Source organism: Quercus robur, chromosome 3, assembly GCF_932294415.1.
Source record: "Quercus robur chromosome 3, dhQueRobu3.1, whole genome shotgun sequence".
NCBI lineage: Eukaryota > Viridiplantae > Streptophyta > Magnoliopsida > Fagales > Fagaceae > Quercus > Quercus robur.
In genome coordinates this window covers 20622008-20630594 of record NC_065536.1, presented here as the reverse complement: position 1 = coordinate 20630594, position 8587 = coordinate 20622008, and the positions used below count along the sequence as shown (strand labels likewise).

Below are 8587 nucleotides of genomic sequence, written 5' to 3'. Positions count from 1 at the left end.
AGATACACCATTGTGTCACAGTGGTTTTTTGTTAGGAATTTTTTTTTTTTTTGGTTGAGAAAATAGTTAGGATTTTAGTAATAAAATTAAATCCACAAATATCAAAATGTGTGCATAGGAGAGGATACTAGTAACTTAAAATTCTCTCTGTACAATCTAAATCCTAATTGGCTTCTTCTCAAAAAAAAAAAAAAAAAAAAAAAATCCTAATTGCCACGAGCCCACAGCACAGAACCCTAATGAATGGCCCGACCGATCCGGCCCATCAAACCCATGGCCCAGTAATAAATACCCAACTCCCCATAACTGGTCTCTCACATTAGCCAGAGCAAGCAGCAGCAGCAGCGAACTAGGGTTTCTCTGAATCGCCGCATTTCTCATCTAACCAATCGAAATCATGGTGAGAACGCCTCCTCCTCCTCCTCTCTCTCTCTCTCTCTCTCTCTCTCTCTATCTCTGTATGTTAGTCTGTGCTTGTTTTTGATCAATGGGGGTTTTTGGTTTCAGGCGGATGTGGAAGCTGATGTGGCGGTGGCTGGGCAGCCCCCAAAGAAGAGGACGTTCAAGAAGTTCAGCTTCAGAGGCGTCGACTTGGATGCTCTTCTCGACATGTCCACCGACGACCTCGTCAAGCTCTTCACTGCCAGAGCTCGCAGAAGGTACTCTCTTTGTTTTTTTTTCTTCATATATTTCATCTTTCATTTTTATTTGCTTTAGAATTGTTTTATTAATTTTGTGTGTGGAATTTTGTAGGTTTCAGAGGGGTTTGAAGCGAAAGCCCATGGCTTTGATCAAGAAATTGCGCAAAGCTGTAACCATCTCACTCTATCTCTTTAAATTTTTACATATTTTGATATTTTGGGTATTTTGAAAATCTGGGTATTTTGTTATTTATTTATTTATTTATTCTGTGGCTGATTTAGTATAGAATAGGACTGTGAGAGCATTATAACAGATTTACTTTTGAATCAGCAAATGTTTTAGATATTTGAGAACTCCCATTTCCCCTTTATTATTCTGTGGACTCTTTTAGGGCTCGATTGGGGATTAGTTTGTCTATACATTTTTGGGGATTGGATAAGAACTTCATATGGTTGAATCAAGAGACATGGATGTGAATGTTGGATAAGAATGTGTATATTCATGGTCAAACTATATACTTTTTTTATCTTGTTTAAGTCTTAAGCTTTTGTAAAATTTATAGCCATATTACACCTCCAACTAAAATGGAGGCCTTCCTTAAAGTATTATGTGAGAATTCAGAGCCATAGTGGTTGTATTTTTATTTTTATTTTTCTTTCACTATCTTGTAATGGATGATGAAGGAAAGCATGCTTTAGTTGCTTGATGAAAAAAGGAAAAAAAAAAAAAAATTGTTCCCTAATCGTTCTCTTATGGTCCTGTTACTATGCCACTCCTGGATGGTTTAGGAAGTACAACATAAATTTAACAACAAAACATGATTTCTGAGTAGGTTGTTTAAGGTGTGCTTGGTTTCATTACTGCTTTGATGTAATGGAATCAATATCTATACACGTTTAAGATCTCAGCCATAGTAATAACACTATTCTTCCAAAGCTCTATGTCTCATGTTAGGCATGTAAATTAATTATAATTTCCATGAATAATATTTACAAGTTTTGTGGTAAAGGCATACTAGTATACTATTTAGATGTTTGCTTAATTTGTTTGTCTAAGCGGGTTGTGATTCTAATTTTTATTGTCTTTGGAACAGAAAAGGGAGGCCCCACAAGGTGAGAAGCCTGAGCCAGTGAGAACCCACCTGAGAAACATGATTATTGTACCTGAGATGATTGGCAGCATAATTGGAGTCTATAACGGCAAGACCTTCAATCAGGTTGAGATCAAGCCTGAAATGATTGGCCATTATCTTGCTGAGTTCTCCATCTCTTACAAGCCCGTCAAGCACGGTAGGCCTGGTATTGGTGCTACCCACTCCTCCAGGTTCATTCCCCTCAAGTGAAGTTCTTTCATGCCTGGCTGTCTTCTAGTCTGCCTCGTTATAGAATCAGAATTTGAGAAGAGCCATTTTGTTTAGAATCTGAGGTTTGGTTGTTCTTTATTTATGTTCTAGCTGGTGAACCTTTCTTATGACATTGGAGTTTTTGTTAACTGGTTTTGTAGAATTTTTATTAAGAAAAGAAATTTTGCTTTTTGGACAATTTTGTTAGAAGTGCAAAATGGTTTATTGTGCTTATAAAACACCCTCTCCACGCTGAGTAGGCAATTTACCAGATGCCTACTCAGCGTGGGGGTGTGTACTGTGTAGGCATTCTGGTTTGTCCCTTAGGGATGGTCCCACTGCCCCATAATTTGAGCAATTACCATTAAAGTAAACAACCTTGACACATACGGGGCCTGCAAAATGTTGATTAGCAGCAAAAGACATGAATACAGTTTAAAAAACACAGCATTGATTTGCTACTGAGCAATCTAACACTGTTGGTGCTGTGTTGTTTGTGCTGATTCAATTTAGCTTGTGACGAAGTGCCAATAACTTTGGCATATATACTACACGGGAAACATAAGTTGCAGAGTAAGGTCAATTGCTTATCAAAAAAAAAAAAAAAAGAGTAAGGTCAATTGCTATCAGCTCAGCTATTCTACTTAGAAATTGTGATCTTGCGATTGTCTTAAAAGTTCAAAAGTAGTTTAGACCGTGTGTTATGCTTTGAAAGTAATAATGATTTGGGGCTGAACACAAATTACACAATGAACATCTGTTATTATTCAACCTGTATTTCTGAATGCCTTGCTGTTTCAAAATATGATCTTAGAAACTACTGAATCTAACAAATGAAAAAGGATTTAGATGTTACAAACCAAATCGGGGCCAACTTTCCCACAATGTAAATTGGGTTTTTAAAAAATTGTTAAAACATTAATTGTGCAATCTGGAAATCAGAGGTTTTTATTTTTGTTGAACTCTGACCGTTTGTTGTTGTTACAATTCAGTTCACCTTTCTAGCATGAAACTTTTATTTAGAATAGCCTATGACCCGTACGCGGATTCTTTCCTTTATTATTCATTCTAATATATCTTGTCAACAAAAGATGTCAAATACTCATATTTCTAAGAGCATCCACAGCAGATGTTGTAAAAAAAATGCTATTTTGCCACACCAAACACCTACTTTATTATTTCACCACATCATTTTACAACATCGCATTTATCAGATGTTTTATCCTTCAATTTTATATATTAAAATAATATTTTCTACACATTAAAATAATATATCTAACACAATAAATAACAACCACAACACTACTGCCATCGTCGTCGCCGCCGCCGCAGCCACAATCCATTGCAAAACAAAAAACAGATCAACTCAAACCACTAGCACTCCGATCAACTCAAACCCAGAAAACACCCCGATCAACTCAAACCAAACCCAGAAAACACTCCAATCAACTCAAACCCACTAGCACCGGCGACCCACGATCAAGATCTCACCTCACCTCAACGTCGATGCCCACGATCGTGACGAACACACCGATCTCACCTCAACGTTGATGCCCACGTCGATTCCAATCGATGATGACGATGACGATGCCCGGAGAGATCGGCGATGATGATGCAAAATGCAACCGGTGAGAGATCGGCGATGACGATCGGCGATGAAGGATCGGCGATGACGATCGGCGATGATGGATCGGCGATGACGATCGGCGATGACAGGCGTGAGAGAGAAGAGAATCGGTGAGAGAGAACAGAGGTGAGAGAGGAGAGAAAATAATAAACTGAAGAGAGAGGAGAGAGAGAAGAGAATAAAAAAATATTATTCAGTATACCATTTTTGTCCGTACAGTGGCAAATATAAAACGGTACTGTTCATATGTGGTATAATTTTTACCATTTGGAACATCTGATAAAGCTCTATTTTTGTGTTTGGTGTGCTAAATGTGCCAAAAATTTGGCATTTGGCACATTTAGCACATCTGCTGCGGGTGCTCTAAGGCTAATAGCTGAAAACCACAATAACATCCTATCATATATTTACACATAAAGGCACATATCCAGACATTTTGTGAAGTGCATATCTTGTGAGAACGAAATCGCTCATTTATGAACTCAAAAGGTCATTGGCAAGACGTCATCATTAGAAAAACTTGCTGATTAATCGTTTTATCTTTAAATCAGTTCAGATTCAAATTCATGTTTATGACGGTGTATTTTATTTAAATTATATAGTTAGTTACTGAATATTTTCACTAAACCCAAAAGTCTTGTTGTTCAATTAGTACTTCTTGATATTTCCAAGATGTTTATAGTACATTTCCCTCCCTCCCATTTTATATCTCTTCGCCAACACCACCAGCATCCTTGTTGCAAGTAATGATTTTGTACCAAATGGTGCTGGTTTCCCAATGATCACATTTAGGGCTGTCATGGTGATCTGACCTCACAATAAAGCCAAATTATACTGGCAGAGTTCTTTCTGTCGTAACTAGAGTCCCATTAGCACCATGTATCAAAAGTTCTAAGTAAAAGAAAGGGTATTTCAATGAGATCCAAGCACTATGGCTGACATGGGAAATTACAGGCAAATGGTGCTTAGCTTGATCTACAAATTCCCAAATTCTCATACCAGCAAAAACATTGATAATTCTGGTATGTATATTAGTTGCAAAGTTTGGTGCTGGTCAGCTCATACAGCTTGGACTAGAGCCAAATACACATTTCCATTTGATATATTGCGCAGACACCATATTAGAGTCGTGTTACCAAAGGGGATTTAACATGGAATTATATATCCAAGATAAGAAAATTTTGAACGTCTGGCCAAAGATCATTTATGAATGCAGTAATTAAGAAGAGTTTAATTTACAAAAGAAAAAAAAATGCATATATATAATCCTGTTGTTCTTGAGGAAGAGCAAATCTGGAACTTGATGCAAAATGCTATATTAAAGTCCTTTTTTTAAAATCTGGTTTTTGGCTCAAACTAGACTGATCTAGAAAGTTGAATAGGACCTAGAAATCGTTGTTCATCTGACAACAAATCCTTTCACTATTAGTGATCTCAGAGTTGAGTCATATATTATTTACAGGAGCATTCACTACAAAACATGAATCACATTTAGTTTTATTTGATAAGTTCGGAGTTGAATCTCTGAATTCTCTGTTTTTTCCTTTGAAGGATATCCATGAAGTTCTTATGTATGGGCAGATTGTGATGATAGTAACCTTGAATGGTTATGCTCACATTCATAAGTTACATTAAGCATTGAAGGATCTTCCAGGGATCTCTCAACATGCTTTCTTGCTGGGCAACCCTTCATGTTGCTGCACCTATAGTATCCCCTGCAATACAAAGCATTCTTGGTAAGGTTAAATATATTGAAAAACAGAATCTATAGGTAAATATTCTTCATAAGTCTGATAGCAGGATTAATAAGTTAATATAGTGAATTAATACAAATCTCGGCAAAGGGACCGAGCAAAGAGGGCAATTTTCCAATAACCAAACCATAAAGGACATGGATCTTCTATATTTTGACTAAACTAACAATACAAACAGTGTAAAACTAACTAGACACTCTACAGGGAATATGTTGCTTCTTACTTGGAAGTTGGGGCACATGAGAAGTACTGTTTGATTTATATTCTTTTAGTCAGGGGCAGTATTTAATAGAAACAAACATGGATAGCCACACACACACACACGGGCCAAAGTCTTTGCAGCACTATTGTGCAGTTACAGTGTCTGGGAGGAAGACCTTGTAAGGGGCAATAGTTAATATAAATAACACGGACACCCACACACTCACACACATTTGACAAAGTCTTTGCAGCACAATGGTGCAGTAGTTCATATACTAACTATTTTACTACCAAATCATAATCATTACATGATAGCAAAACTCTTCTAGAGTACATCATGGGACACCAGACTAATACTTAAAGCATTAAACCTTGAAAAAGGAGTGCATCTAGGAACACCAGACCAATGAATGACAGTTTAAAATTTAATCCTGTGCTTCAACCAACAAAATTATGGCTCGAGGCATTAACAATTCATGGTTTAGTTTGAAACCAATTGTATTACTTGATTTTCATATTTTTTTCACAAAACTAGAATCACTCCATTTGACAACTACTTGATTTTATAGCTTGGCGGTTAATACACAAATTTGTCATGAATAATTTCCACCTAAACACACAAGATTAGCTTCATCTGAAAAGGAACTACGGCAAAGCTGGAAAGAAGCGAAAATGAAAATGAAACCTTAACCATAGAAGGATGTTCATTCAGCAAAAGTTAATTAGCATACCTAGGATGAGGAGAGCCCTTGATTGGCTTCTGCCCATATTTTCTCCAGGAATAGTCATCACCAGGAATATCGGCAACCTTGTCACTGATGGCAGGCACCTTAATGGTTTTTCTCAGCCTCGGTTTCCTATAAACAAAAACAAAGGCAACTAATTAAAACAAGGAAAACACACCCAATTGAGAATACTAAAGAGCTAAACTCGGACCTCTTCTTTGAACAATGGCATGTAGCAATACTGCCACATTTCACACTGCCACCTTCTACCCTTCCAGAGCACCTCGGTCTTGGATCTTTTGGGATCTGATTGGGTAACTGAGGCATGCCAATAATATAGAAAGAATTGTCACCTGAATTAGCATCACTACCATCTATGCTCAAAGATGGTATGAACCTCGTGGATGACACGGTGGGTGCTTGTGTAGAACCATCAAATGTAAGGCATGTGCCACTGTTACTCCTTGAGTAGTTATCAGTCTGGAAATTTCTCTGTGGCGGCTGAAAATGAACAATCTGTATCTGTTGCTGAGGAAACTGGACGCTTTGTGATGGTTTTGGCTTTGAAATGTTTGGAGGAACCTTATTCTGGGAAGGCTGCAGAGAATTTCTGGATTTTGAATCCATTTCTTGAATTGGGTTTTCAGGGCGATTAGTTGGTAGTACTTTGGGAGGCTTTGGTGAAAGTATTGTTCCAGTATGAGGACTATCTAGGAAGATGTGTTGAGGTAAAGATGTTTCAAACATCTTTGATTTTCTCACTCTCCTATGTTCTAAACCACTATCTAGAACTGACACAACCCTTTGGAACATTAACACAACCTCCTCTGTTTGCACCATTAAGCTTTTACGCTGAGTTCGATCGTTAGGATTACATAAGAGATTGAGAAATCTATGGCATTTCTCCACAGCTGCGTTGTTAGTTTTTTCAACTCCTTCCATCTTCACCGTTCACACAGACACAAATACAAGAACCAGACTTCAATCCCAAAATTTCAATATTAGAACATCAGTAAATCCCAAAAGATGGTTCTGATAAAAAAAAAAAAAAAAAAAATTACATTAGCTCGTTACAATAATAAGCATCTACCAGTTACCAGATGGGTATTGCTAGTCAAAACTCAAGATTTTCTATTAAAATATTTTTTTTCAATATAATCATGGTGAGCCCAAAAGGCCAGAAAATTACAAGAATCTTCAAAAATGCATTTTTATGAAACCCAAGTACTCATTTTCATATCAAAAAAAAAAACTTAAATGGTAGTGTTTAAGATCACAGAACTTATAGACAATCAAAGTGAAAAGAAAAAAAAAAAAAAAAAAGTATCAGATAAAAATGATGCAATACCCAGATGAATATTTAGCCAATTTGATTACTAATTCTGGAAGAAATTAGAGAAAAAGGAAGAAGAAAAGAAACAGGAAGAAAAGTGAACCTGCAAGAATTTGAAGAGTGAGACTATAATTTATCCCATGGTGTGAAATAAAAGACTTTGATGTACATATTGGACTTTATATACATACAAATAGTTAAAAAGAAACAAAGTGTCTCTTTTGATTAATTTAAATCCTATCACCCAGAAAAAATATTAAATAAATTAAAACAAAAAAAAAATTAAATAGTTTCAGATTAGACTACTTCAAAGACACACTGACAGAAGAGAGGTAAAGAGAAGAGAGGTACAAAATTCTGTTATTTACGAGAACAGAACCAAGTTCTAGGCACATGAAATGGAAGAAGAAACTGAAGTCTCAGTCAGAGATCCTAAGGTGGGCCCCTTACAAAAACCTCGTCATTCCATTTCTCCTCTTGTTTTTTTGACTTTTAAAATATATATATATATATATATTTTACTTGGATTTTTATTAGTATATTTTTCTTTTATTGGACAGAACTTAATTAAGTTTGTTTTTTTTTAAGGTAAATTTATCTACATGATTTCATTTTAGTATATTTTTCTTTTATTGGATAGAACTTAATTAAGTTTTTTTAAAGGTAAATTTATCTATATTATTGCAATTTTTTAATCATTATACGTTTGACTTTAATTGAGGAAATTTTTTTCTAATTATTTTTTAGTTGGATACTTTGATAGTTGAAAACTTGATTTGAATATTGAATGTCTTTATTAAAAATACTAAAAAATACTAACCAATTAAGGTACAAAGTTTTTGGCTAAAGTACAATATTTTATAAATTGTACCTAAGTAGTCTTTTTTAATTATTATTTTGCATACCATTCTAGTATTTTATACAAAAGATTTTGTATTAATATTTGTCTTTTTTTTTTTTTTT

General features: G+C 35.5%; 2 protein-coding genes across 3 annotated transcripts; one reads left to right on the top strand and one right to left on the bottom strand.

The window, feature by feature from the left end:
* The first annotated feature begins 280 nt into the window (after positions 1–280).
* Positions 281–2183, top strand: LOC126717459 (40S ribosomal protein S15-1-like). Its single transcript, XM_050419205.1, has 4 exons — positions 281–400; positions 508–659; positions 754–811; positions 1736–2183. The coding sequence occupies exons 1-4, from the start codon at positions 398–400 to the stop codon at positions 1982–1984; spliced, it is 462 nt and encodes a 153-aa protein (XP_050275162.1). The 5' UTR covers positions 281–397; the 3' UTR covers positions 1985–2183.
* A 2718-nt stretch (positions 2184–4901) lies between these two features.
* Positions 4902–7884, bottom strand: LOC126717458 (probable WRKY transcription factor 74). 2 transcript variants are annotated; one of them, XM_050419203.1, is made up of 4 exons: positions 7728–7884; positions 6503–7323; positions 6298–6423; positions 4902–5326 (listed from the first exon to the last, which is right to left on the bottom strand). In XM_050419203.1, exons 2-4 carry the CDS (start codon positions 7231–7233, stop codon positions 5179–5181), a joined length of 1005 nt encoding a protein of 334 aa, XP_050275160.1. In that variant the 5' UTR covers positions 7234–7323; positions 7728–7884; the 3' UTR covers positions 4902–5178. The 2 variants fall into 2 exon arrangements, with proteins under 2 accessions (XP_050275160.1, XP_050275161.1); XM_050419204.1 differs by having other exon boundaries at positions 7640–7760.
* Positions 7885–8587: the final 703 nt, after the last annotated feature.

Coding starts and splice junctions, on each gene's coding strand:
- LOC126717459 (XM_050419205.1), top strand. Junction 660..753: donor ACTGCCAGAGCTCGCAGAAG/GTACTCTCTTTG, acceptor GGAATTTTGTAG/GTTTCAGAGGGGTTTGAAGC. Junction 812..1,735: donor TCAAGAAATTGCGCAAAGCT/GTAACCATCTCA, acceptor TCTTTGGAACAG/AAAAGGGAGGCCCCACAAGG.
- LOC126717458 (XM_050419203.1), bottom strand. CDS start 7,233: ATGGAAGGAGTTGAAAAAACTAACAACGCAGCTGTGGAGAAATGCCAT. Junction 6,424..6,502: donor TGCCATTGTTCAAAGAAGAG/GTCCGAGTTTAG, acceptor TTTTGTTTATAG/GAAACCGAGGCTGAGAAAAA. Junction 5,327..6,297: donor AAGGGCTCTCCTCATCCTAG/GTATGCTAATTA, acceptor TTTGTATTGCAG/GGGATACTATAGGTGCAGCA.